Source organism: Ahaetulla prasina, chromosome 2 (genome assembly GCF_028640845.1).
Source record: "Ahaetulla prasina isolate Xishuangbanna chromosome 2, ASM2864084v1, whole genome shotgun sequence".
Lineage (NCBI taxonomy): Eukaryota > Metazoa > Chordata > Lepidosauria > Squamata > Colubridae > Ahaetulla > Ahaetulla prasina.
In genome coordinates this window covers 253705118-253720968 of record NC_080540.1, presented here as the reverse complement: position 1 = coordinate 253720968, position 15851 = coordinate 253705118, and the positions used below count along the sequence as shown (strand labels likewise).

Sequence of the window (15851 nt, the reverse complement as noted above, 5' to 3'; positions counted from 1 at the left end):
GACTTTATGGGACCTATTGACAGAAACCACAACTGCCAATTATCATGTTGTAGTGAAATTGTTGCCAGTCCCAATTACTCTAGTTACCATAATTAAGTGAGCACCTGTATTTATTTGCAAATAGTATATTTATAGTATATTTCATTTGTTAAAACAATCAAACTTACTTATTCAAGAAATATATTAATTTCAAAACTAAATTTAAACCTTTTTTCTATAATATAAATCATCATAAAATAAGAGTCCACTTATCCTGCTTCAGATATTGCCTTTTTAATGATTTACTTGGTGCAATTGTAACTCTTCTTATTGCATAAAGTATTCAGACAAACAACTCAACTGAAGTTACAACTTCAATGGGTCAGTGTGTAATTTCAATTTTGGAGAAGAATTACTGGGTCTTCATACTCTTTGTGTCTACATTGGCATCATCAGATATGAAATAAGACTTTAAGTCTTAAGAACACAAGAGTAGACCCTGTACTCTTTCTCACAATGGCTAGCCAGATGCTTCTAATATTTCGCAAGTGGGAGATGGAAACATATTGTTCTTCCACCATTATTCTCCTAGGACTGGCATTTGGAGAGATATTGTATTGAATCTTCAAAACAGATAGTACTTGATAAGTCTGCCTTAGTGAGTTTATCAAACTCCTTTATTTTTCTTAATTATCATTTATATCCCCTTGCCTTGAACAGACATTAAACAGACCAGGCTATAATTTCACCACCACCACCCCTTTAAAAACTGGTGCAAGATTGACTTTCTTCCAGTCCTCTGGCAATGAGGCCATGTGAGAAAGAGATTTCATATTATTCCTATGAGATTAGTAATTTCTCATTTAAAATTTTTCAGAATTCTGGAATGAATCCCACTATGTAGGATTGGCATATGTACCAAGACAAATTCCTTGTGTGTCCAGTCACACTTGGCCAATAAAATTCTATTCTATTCTATTCATTAGGACTTGGTAGTTCATTATTGTATAGTTGTAGAGATAAGGAAGAAACCTTAACAGAGATATGTAGGATTATTTGCCTAGGTAAAAGGGACTGAAGCACTTTTTAAAAACCTGGTTTGAGATAATATTTGGGAATAGCTCAGGCAAATGCTTCCCTAGGTCACTGGAGTATAAAAACGAGGAAGACATTGCAAGATTTTGTTACTATAACCAATTTCAATAAAAGTTGATTTCCTGGTCTGGTCTACCTAATATATATATTCCCTCAAGATATATATATATTTAGTAGGATTGTCCTTGCCATTCTGTGAAGCTTCCTTTTGCTGCTGTTCAGTGCCTTTTCCAAATTATTAAGCAGTAAGAAGAGCACTAATCTGTGCTTGCTTTATCCTTTATTGGGCTTAAAAGTAGAGGCAAGGAAAATGGCCAGTGAGAATGAGCAGCCATTGAATACAATATACTGAATTTGGGAGTGGCATTGTTGTGAGTTAATTCCTCAGTCAGTCAAGACGTTTCCGCTAGTGTTTCTCAGTACAATTGGTACAGTTGCTTAATACTACATATTAGTTTGTCTAGCTTATTTTCTTCAGGATATACTGTGGCACTACAGCATTATTCATCACAGCAGAATGCATGCAAGTGTTCTAAGCATTCTCACCTGCAGAATTCTTATATTCAAAGTGACACAGGGAAACTGTCAGCTTCTGGGGTGTTCTGTCAGTTCAGCAATTGGAGCTAAAGAGTGGAGGCTGAAACAGCTGCCTAATAGTTGCTTGCTTGCTTAACAAAATGGAATCATTTCAGTGGTACCTTGAGTACTGTCAAAGAGTTTACTTATGAATAAGAATGGAAATAAATAGTTGATAACTTTTATAGTAAGAGGGCTCCTAACAGCAATAAGTAGAAGAAATAAATGTGACACTTTGCAACTTTTTGTTACGTATCATAGAGTAATCCAGCTTGCCTTCCTATGAGATCAAAGACATTCTAGGTTAAAGATAGTATGCCAGCTTATTCCAAAACGGAACAAAATTGTTTTTGTTACATTAGATTGTTATCTTGCAACTAGATATTGTTCATTTTTGGGTCAATCTGTTTAGCATACTGACAGGTCATATATTTCTGGCTCAGTACTGCTATTCATTATGGCTCAAAAATGTTACAAATGCTCAGCATTACATGATAAACCAGATCCTGGACTCTGTTCTACATGTGAAAATGCTGAACCTATGGTTTCTTCGGTTACTACCAAATCTCTGCCACTTTCCTCAAATACAGCATCCACAAAAGTTAAGGTAAGAATATATTCTTTAAAAGAAAATACTTCTCATAATTTTTTCCTCTTTTTTTTTTTTTTGGTGTGTGCAAGAGGCTGACATGATATTGTTATTTTAACAGACAAAGCAGTTTGCTTTCCATCCATTGCTTATAACCTTGCCCAATATATTCCACAATAACATGGAGTGGTAAAAAGAATTTTTTCATTGATTTATAAACTGGTTTTTTTGATTCTTGTGGTTATTTTTATGATGTGCTTAGGCAGTTCATTTGCTATTGTTACTCTAACAAATTGGCATAAAATTATCAATTCAGAATATTTTTTATTAAGTATGTTCTGATATTTTTCTCCCTTTCAGGGAGAGAATAAAGGCCAGTGAAAGCAGTGAATATTCATGGTTGGTTGAATAAGTCAAAAAGCTGGATCCACACAAGACATTGAATCATAAAATTTAGTTTTCATCTATACTGATTAAGTTCATAGACTGTGAAGAGTCAGCACTATAGAAACCACGTAGTCAAACATAATTTATTATCCTAGTTCTGAGGGTATATGCTGTAAGGAAATTAGGATGTCAGAAATAATCACATAGGATTCAGATAATGCACATAATTCTAATGTGAACATGAGCAGCAGATAGGGCCACTAATGTGTACATTTACATAAATAAGTTAAAAATGACATTTTCCCCCTTGTTTATAGTGATACTTGCATTAAATCTAGTGATGGTATCCACGTCAAATAAACATGCTGGCAGAATTGGAACCCTCTGAAGAATAGATTTTTAATTTTCAGATGAATGAAAATAGACTAATAATAGACATAGGAAAAAATTCATTCCATTTTATGGGCTTACATTTGAAGCTGAAATAGCAATACCACAGTGATGGTGAACCTTTTAGGCACAGAGTGCCCAAAGCTGGCAGAGCACCATAAACCTGATGACCAGCTGGCTGGCGCACATGCACACCTCGGAAACCTGATGACCAGCTGGCCGGTGCACATGCGTGCCTCAGAAACCCAACAACCAGCTGGCCAGCATGCATGTGCGCCTCGGAAACCCGACGACCAGTTGGCCAGCACGCATGTACATGTCTGAAACGCAACAACCAGCTGGCTGAGCTGGGGTGATGGCACACATTCCCACAGAGAGGGCTCTGCATGCCCCCTCTGGCACATGTGCCATAGGTTCGCCATCACGGCAATAGCACTTATATAGCGCTTTAACAGTGCTTTGCAGCCCTCTGTAAGTAGTTTACAGAGTCAGCATATTGCCCCCAACAATCTGGGTCCTCATTTTACTGATCTTAGAAGAATAAATGGTTGAGTCAACCTTGAGCTTGTGAGAATCAAAGTGCCAAATTGCTGGTAGCTGGCAGTTTGCAGAAGTATTCTGCAGTACTGCATTTTAACCACTGCACCACCATGGCTCTCAAAAATAGCGTTATTTAGTAAATTCTGGTTGATTAGAAATTGTAAGATCATTCATGGACTGAAAGGGATTGAAAATATAATATCCAATATTTAAATATTATATAAAATATCTACTGTTATAATATCACAATACATAAGCATTATTAGCTTGTATTCTTATTCAACATGGCCTGTAGTTTGAGATTCTATACTGAGTACTAAGAAAACTCAGCAATTACAGCAAAACATTACATATCTAGACTTTAAAAATATTTGTCATATACATGCTGATTAAATATGCATCATAAATTCTATTGCCTACCAACCAAAAATATCTGTTTTGTTTTAATCTTCTAAAGGTTGCATATTTCTTTCTGTTTCAATTTATGAAAGGATAAGATTTAGTCTTTAACATAGTTAATGTAGGTTTAATTGCTTAAAAGTGCATTTTCTCCTCTATTTTACCAAAAGCTGATCAGAGTAAATTCAGTTGGTACTTTTTTATTGAGGTAAGATATTTTTTAATCTTTTGTTATTAATTTTTCGGTAAGGGATATAATGCTAGCTAAATCAGAAGCACAAGTCTCTATATGGTTTTTCAAATAAAATACTTTTAGAACTTAATAGATTTTGTAGCATTCACATTTAATTTTTAAAGTATTATCTCTACATAATAACTTACAGATAGTATAAAAGCAGCATAAGCATATCATTCTTATGCATGCTGTGTGTAAATGTGTGTGTAAATAAATAGGTTAAAATGACAGGTTTTACTTGTTTATAGTGATACGTATTAAATCTAGTGATATCCACTGGTCAAATAAACATTTCTGGCCAAATTAGAACCCCTCAGAACTTCCAAAGATTTGAAGGACTTATCAGGGAAATACTTTGAAGATTTATTTGGGAAATAAAGGATAAATTCTGTTGCATGACTATTATATTGAAAGAAAACTAGGGGGATAACTATATAAATCTGTTCAGTAAATTTATTTATTTATTTATTTATTTATCGTATTTGTATACCGCCCTATCTCCCTAGGGACTCAGGGCGGTTCACAGGCAAATAAAAAGGTACATATAAATACAGAATAAAATATCAATTAAAAAACTTATTCTACACAGCCAAATAGTTAAAAAAGAACAATATAAATAATAAAACCCATTAAAACCCGTATAAATTTAAAATCTAATCCAGTCCTGCGCAGATGAATAGATATGTTTTAAGCTCTCGGCGGAAGGTTCGGAGGTCCGGAAGTTGACGAAGTCCTGGGGGGAGTTCGTTCCAGAGGGTGGGAGCCCCCACAGAGAAGGCCCTTCCCCTGGGTGTCACCAAACGACACTGTCTAGCAGACGGCACCCTGAGGAGTCCCTCTCTGTGAGAGCGCACGGGTTGGTGAGAGGTATTCGGTAGCAGCAGGCGGTCCCGTAAATAAAGTAAAGATAAATATAATAAGGCAAAAAATGTTTATGCTCTAGAACTCATTGTATTCATGATTAAAAGGCAATCTAAATGAGGTTGGTCATGTGAAAACGTACAGTATATTTACATTGTTGGTATTCTCCAAATGTATTGAACTTAAATGTCATATTTTTCCTGCCCAGTTTGGACAATAAATGACTGCATTATACCAGGTGTATGTTATGTAGCATCATATAATTGTTTTATTGGTTCTTCAGGTAACACAGGGTACTCTATTAAAAAAAACAAATGTATGTGGGTTAAAATTCCCTTTGCACTTATCTTCTTTCTAAACCTAGTGAAGAAATGAGTGTAGTATCTTTGTTAGGCAAAATTCAGATTGAAGAGAATGTCCATTTTGTTCAATTTTATTATCCTTTTCTTTTCAACAGTAACCTTAGGAAAAGCTCTCGAAATCATCTCATCTGTTTGTAAATAGTCATTTTAAAAATTCAACAGCTATTAATAACCTATTTTACTTGTAGCATATATAATATATTCAGTCAATTTCAGTTTAAAGCTTATTTGTACTCTGTCATATATTAGATTAAACTGAAAAACTGAACTGGGAAATGCTTTGGGGAAATGCTGGCAAATTGGCAGTGCCATTTAAATAAAAATGTAAACTAATTAACTATAAATCCTTGTTTTTACAATTTATCAAGATTGAACTATTAGGTTAATTGGGTTTACAAACAGGGAAGGCAACTTGATGTTAAATTTCATGCTATGATGTTAAGTGAGCTAGTTCTCAATAAATAACTAGCAGTTTTTAGGAGCCTTATGTAGATTTTTTAAAAGCTTTCTGAGTCAAACATTTCATTGTGCTATAATAATGAAATTCCATGTATCATCTTCCATTGTTCTTAAATTGTAGCCTTAAGACTTAGTCAGATTAAGCCAATTGTGTATTTTAATTTTCATCATGATTAATGCCATATTGATATTTCTAATTCATTTTTTTGGCATTGAAGAAATTGTCTACAAAAATAATTAAAAGGGCTGCAAATTTTATTGGAGCACAGGTAGTCGGAATTCTTTTACATTGTAATCCGTCCTTTTCTTTCTCAACTTTTGTTGATAAATAATGATATAACACTTGTCAAAGAAAAGTGTGGATTGATATTTACAAGATTGTCTCTGGATCTTATAGAATCCTTGGACATTCTTAGAAAATAAAATCAGATCAGCCCAGTCATGTGGGAGGCAAAGATGAGCTAAAATTGTAGAAGAGGTGGTATTGTGCAATCTTATCCATTTTATTTCAGATTGAGGTTTTGTGCTACTAGAGCAGTAATTTTGTGAATGTACAGGTATTTCATGGAGCTATTTTGATAGAGCACTGACAACATACAACATTTCCAAAGTATCTCTAGTTCAAAAGCTGTACTACTCAATTTAAACTTAAATGCTTATGTGGCATGTCCAGAATTGTAATGAGTTACTGCTTTGGTAGAGATACAGTTTTTTTGAGATTAAGCTATCAGTTTCTTCCATAATGTCTGTGCAAAGGTGACACTGGAAAGAAGGACTCCATTTCCTTCAGTAAATAAACTGGTTCCCCGTTTCCTCTGCATGGTTATTTTGATTTCTGGAAAAATATTGGTGAAATCTATGATTTAAGTATATTTTACAGTAAGAAGATAAAGACTATAAAATAAAGTGATGGATTAAATTCAGCTTCTGTTATATGCACATGTACAAAAAAGGAATTGCCTAAATATGAATTGCCTTATCATAATTCCATTTTATATACTTTTGTTTTGCTTATCTTGGAATAGTTTAATTATTTTATGTGAATAGGATTTGTGAAGAGTAGCTGTGTAGCAGTACTCCAAAATATCTAAGTGTTCTTAACTTATTAAATATCTAATGGTATCCTGGGAAAAATATTTTAAGAAATATAAACCAAAATGCTAAATTTTATTCTGGATTTTATAATGTATATACCAAAATTTAGAGTTAATTTGTAATTTATAAAACTCTTATATTTACTTTTTCTCTGATTAGTTCTTTGACCAAGTTTTAAATACTTTTTAAAAAATAAGGCACTGCAAAACAATAAGTTCACAAACTTATCTATATATGTTGAAAAAGAGAAAAAAAACCCTAAAAGGCAGGCAGGATGTTTACATAAAATGAATTGACTTCCTTTAGTTTATAGTATTCTGTCTGGGTGGAACTTGGCGTGTTAGGGTTGAACATTCCAAATATCTATCGGAACTTATTTACTATTTTCTCTGTCCACAAATACAACTATTTGATTGTCCAATTTTACAATGTAAGCTGAAAACATTTTCTTGCATTATGATGCATTATTATAAATCAATATCAAGGCCTTTTTAATTGGGTATTAGAATTTTTGCATATTTGGCAAACATATTCTTTCAAAGCTGCTGTTTTTAATAGCTAACAGTTGGCTTTTAGGAACATTATCTTCTCAGCATCCTGAATATTTTGCGTGACTCAGTCGAATCTGAGAATGAGTGCCATCTGGAAACTTCCTGAAACACTATTCTGCTTTCTCATACTATTGGTATGAAATAGGTAGTTTAGAGTAAAAGACAATTAGTTTTTAGAGATGGCATAAGAGTGGTTTGACATATGGAAATTAATCTCCCTATTTTAGGAATTCTGAGATTATTTGAGAAGCACAAAACTTCCTTTGAAGTTTTTTCTTGCAATCTGCTACGTTGACAGCCAGTGATTCCTTTAACAACTCTCCTCTTTTCTGTTCATAAGAGGAAGGAAACTTCATAATCCAAGTAAACTACTGAGGTTGCTACAGAATATCCCAAGAACTAATTTAGATAATATTTGGTTTACTCTTTAATTCAACAACTACTTCTACTGCACATAGAACCTCCACTTTAAATCTGTTTTCCCTCTTCACTTAATCCATTGTCCATATATTCAAAGAACTATTCAATAAATTCCTGGTTTATATCAGGCAGTTAGTAGTTTTCTCCCCCTCCTCACAAAACACACAGAAATTGATGTCCTTTCGACACTTAATCTGAGAAGGAAGCTGATTTGGTGCTAGGAAGTAAATTATTATGATGTTTCCTAACATGTTCCTCTCTTATGAGGAAAAATATATGAGCAAATGCAATGTTAAAAGTCAAGAGAGAATGTTGTGATTCATATCTGCTAACCTAGTTTGACTTCTTTATACAAATTGTCTTCAATTTAAATCTTCAGTGAGCTAGACATTTTTAGTCACAAACTACTTAAGAATGGAAGAAAACATAATATTGAAGTATAAGCAGGATTGTGGCTGTGCAAAACTTTTGAATTCAACCATTTCCTTCACCTTCTGTACTGCTGGAATAAAAGTTCTTATCAGCCCTTCAAAGAAGACAGAATAGGAAATAGATGTCACAAGGATTATTGGAATTCTATTACTTCAGAGTGTATTGACAGAGTTTTGAAGGACTGACATAGACCATTTACCTTTACACCAAAGTGAATCAAGACAGAGCAATCTGGCATTTCTTTCTGACTTCATCCTGCCTTTCAGGGCTTACTTAGTTACTGAATAACTTCTTCAAGGACAGCTGCATATCCTCTACCTCAGTGGTCCCCAACCTTTGTGGCTTGGTGGCTCGGCTGGAGGGGGGGGGAGAGGGGAACTGGGCCCCATGAGCGGTGGGCCAGTTCATGTGTTTGGTGTGAGCACGCCACTTGTGTGAGTCAAGTTGCACGCTTGCACATCGGCCCTCTGGTTTTGTGAGTCAAGCTGTAATTGGATGCTGGCCCACTGCTTGTGCAGCCTGCTTATGAATATGCCACAGCCTGGTAGTGGCCCATGCCCTGGACGTTGGGGACCCTGCTCAACCTTATCAATTTGTGTGCTAGACTGATCACTTCCAAAACTCATTAAGCTGCAATTCCTGGTTTACAAGAAATAGTCTAGTATTTATTAAAAGAAAACTGAATTCTGGTTCATTCCTCATCTTGGATATTTAGGAGGATTGCATAGATATATGCACATATTCCAAACTAGTTTCTTCAAAAAGTGTAAACTTTTGGTTGCTAAGCTAATTTATTGGTTTGGACAGCACATTATATTTTTCATTCCTTCTTTTTTATATACTGCTTGTCTGAGTCAGTTTTAAGTATTCCCGACTCACAATGCAAGAACACAATGCAAAAAGAGTCTATAGACATGGGCATATATAATTTTTAGAAAGGTGAAGCAATTTTTATCAAGGAATCATAATAATTGCCATTACCAATTACTGTTGGTAATTACCAATGGCATTACCAAGATACTTCTTTTTGTATTTTTTCTCTGACAATTTTCTTACAATTACGCCTTGAGCAGAATTTTATAAACACTTAAAGGATGTGCTTTTGTGTCAGATTCCATCTGCCTTGTTTGATTTACATTTTACTGTCTTTTCTGATGCCTTTAAGGCTTTTATTATAAGACTTTATGTAAAGCTGTTTTTACTCTACTAAAGGTAAAGGTTCCCCATGCACATATGTGCTAGTCTTTCCTGACTCTAGAGGGCAGTGCTCATCTCTGTTTCAAAGCCGAAGAGCCAGCACTCTCCAAAGACATCTCCATGGTCATGTGGCCAGCATGACTCTACTATCCTAGGCCAATTACTTGTTCATCTTTGTCTTTATTATTACATTAAATGAAGTGAATTTCCATAGTTTTTGGACTATAAGATGCACCTAGCTTTTGGGAAGGAAAACAAGAAAAAAAAAGTCTGCCTCTGTCTCCCAGGTTCCGTCTGGTATTCATCTGGCCCATTCCCCGCCGCAGCCCGTTTGCTGCCATGGCTTGTTCGCTGCTGCCAATTTGCTACCGCCATGGCCCATTTGCCACCGCAGCCTGTTTGCTTCCATTCGCCACGGCCCGTTAGCCACAGCCCATTTGCTGCCGCCAGGGCCCATTCACGACCCGTTCGCACTGCCTCCACAGCCTATTCACTACAGCCCGTTCTTGCTTCCACCATGCCCCATTCATCACTGCAGCCTGTTCACTGCTGCGGCCCATTCTAGAACAATGCCGCACCAATTCCTCCTCCCCCACACCACAATTTTCACTGTATAAGATGCACAGACATTTCCAACCACTTTTTTGGGGGAGGGGGAAAAGTGCGTCTTATACTCTGAAAAATATGGTATTTCATATGACTCAACTATTAAAATATATTGCATAAAATATATATGTATAAATATAAAATTATTGACGTGAGGATATTCAAAAGCAGATAGTAATTGTTATACGAATATAAATAGCCTCCCTTCTTCTAGACAATTTAAAGATCAGAAAATTGAGATGTATTGTCCTATATCTAACTTGTTTTAACTGATATGTTTGCTCACACATCAAGGCAATCTGTTTCATGCATACTAGTATTTTTGACAGCCGCTGTTGCTGTCCATCTTAAAATTAGCAAGTTGTCAACATTTCTGCTTTCTAGTTTTTAAAAATACTTAACTAGGTAAATATTAATATCTTAAAAGGCAGTATATATATATATATATATATATATATATATATATATATATATATATATATATATATATATATATATATATATATATATATTTATATTAGTATATATATATATGTATATATATATATATATATATATATATATATATATATATACAGTAAAATATATATATATATATACAGTAAAATATATATATATATAGTAAAGGAAGCCAGGCTAAATATAAGGATATTATTTTAGTTATCTGTTCTACAGACGACAGTTAAGAAATAGAAATTTGGTGAATGTAATATTACTGCATTATTTGAAGTAGTTTGGGGAAAATAATCTTTCCCCCTTTAGTTATGTGAGAATGAGTCATTTAGCTGCTAATTATTCCTATAATTCATTTATATGAAAAAAGACCCTTTGTCTTGCCATTACTAAGGTGCATGAAATATGCTGATCAGTCCAATGCCTGGAAGACCTAGAGGCAAAATTAGACATTGTATCCATGGTAATGTAGTCATCGGGTCATTATTAAGAGATGATGTCAAGAATAACAATCGGTTGCATTGTTTTAGGTTGGTTTTGCAGTCTTTTGTGTGGATGAAATATCATTTCCACTATTTAAGCAGGAACACTCATATATTGAAGTGTAAGAAGATACTCCTAAAAGTAAGGTATGAAAGAAGTTAATCAAAATTCAATTTGCCAATACAGACAGTGAGTAGATTCCAACAACATCTAGAAAATTAGCAGTCTATATCACCTCCAAATAATATATTTGTAATGTTCTGCTTTCTTACATTTTTACACAAAGGCTTTCTTTTGGAACTCATGTTAGATTTCAGTACAGACCTGCATTTTGTTTACATATGCTGTAATTCCATTGCTCTTTCCTTTTATATGGCTTCTTTCTTCTGAATATGTTATACAGTACTGTTGGGTTTGTCTTCTGCTCTTGAATTCAGTCTACCAGAATCAGAATGCTACAAGTAGACCACATTCTCTTGGAGAGTGCTGTAACCCATTTGTCCCATTTAAACCATTGCATAGTTTTGTTGTGATAGAAAAGTGTCACGGAAAACTTCTCAGGAAGATACAAAATAGAAAAATGAAACTAAAATATACATAGTTTCACTTAATAAAATACATTTAAGTTTTTAAAAAGAAAAAATCAGGGTTATAGAATGAGACTATTTTGGTAATATATGAAAAACATTTTATTTTTTTTAATGTCATTGTCTATTCTTGGCAAAACTATTCAAAAATGTTAATGTTTTTAGACAAAAACTGAGACCAGGAAACCATTTTCACTCATGTTTGATGATTAACTTGGGTAAAACCAACACTTTATCTAGCAGTGACTATGTAATCTGCTAAAAATGGTTGGTTTATTTTCTGTTGGACTATTTCTTCTTCTCTTTTTTTTTAGGATAAAAAAGATAAAGTTTCCAGGTTTGATACTATTCGACATTCCATTGCTGGTATGATAAGATCACCAAAGTCTATGTTAGGCTCTTCATCGGTAAGTGGACAGGTAATGTATTCTTTTGTCTTTATTAAGAAAAAATAATTGCTTTCACTATTTTCTGCATAATTTTTTATTATTTGCTGCAGGATGATTTATTTGATTAATATTTATAATACTTCCTATATTGAGAATGGTATTTCCTAACAGTCTGCAGTAGATGAAACCTACCGCTAAAGAATTCAAAAGTTTGAACTCCAAAAGTACAGGTGCACACTCATTTAATAAGCAAAGTTTGGATTATATATATATTATTGTGATCAAGCAAGTCATCAAATTTCAAGTATCATTATAAATTTAAAAAATGTCTGTCCCTGGACCAAGTCCATAAGAGTTATCTATGGTCAAACTTTCAACCTAATGGCTAGTATCAGAATACAAAAGGTAGACCAACACGATTGAAAACAAAAGGGTTGATGAGATATCAGAAAAGAAATACTGTACACATTTATTGGTCTATTTGGAGCTTTTCTTAGTCATTGATCTGCTTGTCATGTTTGTACCACTGCCTTATTTGACTGTTAACACTTCTAAATTAATTAAACCTGTGGTTTCATCAGAGCTTTCAGTTAAAAATGTGCTGACATAGGTTACATCATCATTTTCCATCCTTTATCTGTCATATGCTCTCACTTGTTAAATATTTGATTTACCTTGATGCGATTATATTATAGGAAAACATGAATGGGAACAGCTTGTACTCAGATGGGTTATGTTAATGTTAGTTCATGTTGTAACCAAAATCTGGATCACCTAAAAAAATAAAATTACTTTGAAGATATAACATACATTTATTAAGTATGCAAATAACAACAGTGTACAGCACTGGGTTTGCAGCAAAGAATTGGCAGCTTCCTGAGCAGCCCTGAGCAAAAGCAGAACCACAACTTAGGGTGGTTCTTAGGGGGGCAGAGATCGACCTCGAGGCGCCTCCTTTGTGGGGTGCCACAGGGGTCGGTTCTCTCGCCTCTCCTGTTCAACATCTACATGAAGCCGCTGGGTGAGGTCATCAGTGGTTTTGGGGTGAGTTACCAACTGTACGCGGATGACACCCAGCTGTACATTTCCACCCCTGACCACCCCAATGAAGCTGTCGAAGTGCTGTCTCGGTGTTTGGAGGCCGTACGGGTCTGGATGGGGAGAAACAGGCTCAAGCTCAACCCCTCCAAGACTGAGTGGCTGTGGATGCCGGCATCCTAGTACAGTCAGCTGCAACCGCGGCTGACTGTTGGGGGCGAGTCATTGGCCCCGATGGAGAGGGTACGCAATCTGGGTGTTCTCCTGGATGGACGGTTGTCTTTTGAAGAACACTTGGCAACCGTCTCCAGGAGAGCTTTTTACCAGGTTCGCCTGGTCCGCCAGTTGCGCCCCTTTCTAGACCGGGATGCCTTATGCACGGTCACTCACGCCCTCGTCACTTCTCGCCTGGACTACTGCAATGCTCTCTACATGGGGCTCCCCTTGAGGTGCACCTGGAGATTACAGTTGGTTCAGAATGCGGCCGCGCGGGTGATAGAGGGAGCCACTCGTGGCTCCCATATAACACCGATCCTGCGCAGGCTGCACTGGCTACCTGTGGTTTTCTGAGTGCACTTCAAGGTGTTGGTTACCACCTTTAAAGCGCTCCATGGCATAGGACCGGGATATCTTTGGGACCATCTTCTGTTACCACATGCCTCCCACAGGCCGGTACGCTCCCATAGAGAGGGTCTTCTCAGAGTGCCATCAGCCAAACAGTGTAGGCTGGCGACCCCCAGGGGAGAGCCTTCTCTGTGGGCGCACCTACCCTCTGCAACGAGCTTCCCCCAGGACTTCGACAACTTCCTGACCTCCGGACCTTTCGCCGCGAGCTGAAGACATATCTATTCTTTCGAGCAGGACTGGCTTAAATAGGGTTTTTAAATATGGATTTTATTGGGGTTTATTTTTTATATTTTGTATGGTATTTTAAATTTAGGCTATTTTGAATAAGTTTTTTAAAATGTGTTTTATTGTAATATATTGTATTATTTTATTTGCCTATTCACCGCCCCGAGTCCTTCGGGAGAAGGGCGGTATAAAAATTAAATTATTATTATTATTATTATTATTATTATTATTATTATTATTATTATTATTATTATTATTATTATTATTATTATTATTATTATTATGATGCACTTTTGGCCTACTACATTGAAAAGACAAGACAAAGGCAGACAGAATAAACTACAACATTGATTTTTTTTAAAAATTTGAATTTATATCCCACCCTTCTCCGAAGACTCAGGGCGGCTTACATTGTGTTAAGCAATAGTCTTCATCCATTTGTATATTATATACAAAGTCAACTTTTATTGCCCCCAACAATCTGGGTCCTCATTTTACGTACCTTATAAAGGATGGAAGGCTGAGTCAACCTTGGGCCTGGTGGGACTTGAACTTGCAGTAATTGCAAGCAGCTGTGTTAATAACAGACTGCTTTAGTCTGTTGAGCCACCAGAGGCCCTTATGTTGGAACGTTTCAAAAAATGGATGACTTTCTCATTATTTATCCCTTATTACTAAATCACCATGGTATCTATATTGTCTTTAACATGTAGTCAGTGAATATAAACAATGTGGCTTATTGGCCTACTAGTTTCTGTCTGGGTTTGTTGTGTTAACTTTCATAGTCTGTGAAGTTACCCAGCTGATTTTATGCCTAAGGGAGAATTAGACCTCAACTCACAATCTTCCATTTTTAGCCCAGTGCCTTTAACAACTACAGTAACTTGATTCTCAAATTTGGCATTATATTAATCATTCTTTTTCATATCTTTTTTTAAGTTTTTTGATGTAATATCAGCGAGTGAAAAACCCCTGGCAGAACAAGATTGGTACCATGGGGCAATTCCAAGAATAGAAGCTCAAGAGCTATTAAAACAGCAAGGGGACTTTTTGGTGCGAGAGAGCCATGGGAAGCCTGGTGAATATGTCCTTTCTGTGTTTTCTGATGGGCAACGGAGACATTTTATCATTCAGTATGCTGATGTAAGTTTGACATTGATTTTTTAAGTGATTGAAGTACACTTGATTTCAATAGCTACATAATTAGGTTTAAATTATAGTTAGATAGCTAAATAATTATGCACAGCTTGGGCATTATGTTACTTACCTGCTTTTTAAAGCTAAGAAATCATTATCTACCTCTTAAGAGCCACAAGTACTGTTCTGTGCATTTATTTTAGGATTCAGTAGTTTTCAATAGTAATCTTTCAACCTTTGAACTAGCGGATAGGAATGTTCTTTGCTCTGTTGTTAATTTCTAATTAGAGATCTTTAGAATTGTGTGATTGCCAGTTGCCATTTTTACCCTAAAAGGCACTGATGTAATTTTTCAGAGGGGTACAGTTTTTTTTATTTTTCCCATTGGTTCTTCCAGTTATTCTTGAATTTCATGTCCAGAACCTTATGTAGCAATTTCTGAAAATGATAATATACCCTCCAAATAGGCAAACTGGCATGTTACAATTGCCAAAGCATCACTGTGCAATAAGACTACTGCAGTGCGTTCTATATCAAGAAAACTGAGTCCTTAGAGACTATTACCACCCCTGGAACACTTCATATCAGTGGAGAAAACGAAAGAAGGTAGATACTTTTCAGTATCTGGGATCCCATCTCCAAGGCAATGGCGACATCAGTGGTGAGGTGCGAGCAAGGGTGAATGCAGCCTGGATGTGTTGGCGAAAACTCACTGGTGTGTTATGTGACAGACGAATGC

At 35.6% G+C, this 15851-nt stretch overlaps 1 protein-coding gene across 14 annotated transcripts in view; it reads left to right on the top strand.

Moving 5' to 3' along the window:
* FER (FER tyrosine kinase) overlaps positions 1–15851 on the top strand; it is a 132669-nt gene that overhangs the window by 49124 nt on the left and 67694 nt on the right. For 13 of the 14 annotated variants that reach the window (XR_009153150.1, XR_009153151.1, XR_009153149.1 and 10 more), the window contains 2 exons: positions 12011–12115; positions 14915–15118. Coding sequence is in view for 11 of the 14 variants with exons in the window: in XM_058166514.1 (XP_058022497.1) it covers positions 12011–12115; positions 14915–15118 (309 nt within the window). In the remaining 3 variants the exon portion in view is untranslated. The remainder of the gene's footprint in view (positions 1–12010; positions 12116–14914; positions 15119–15851) is intronic. The other variant, XM_058166519.1, reaches the window with a different exon arrangement.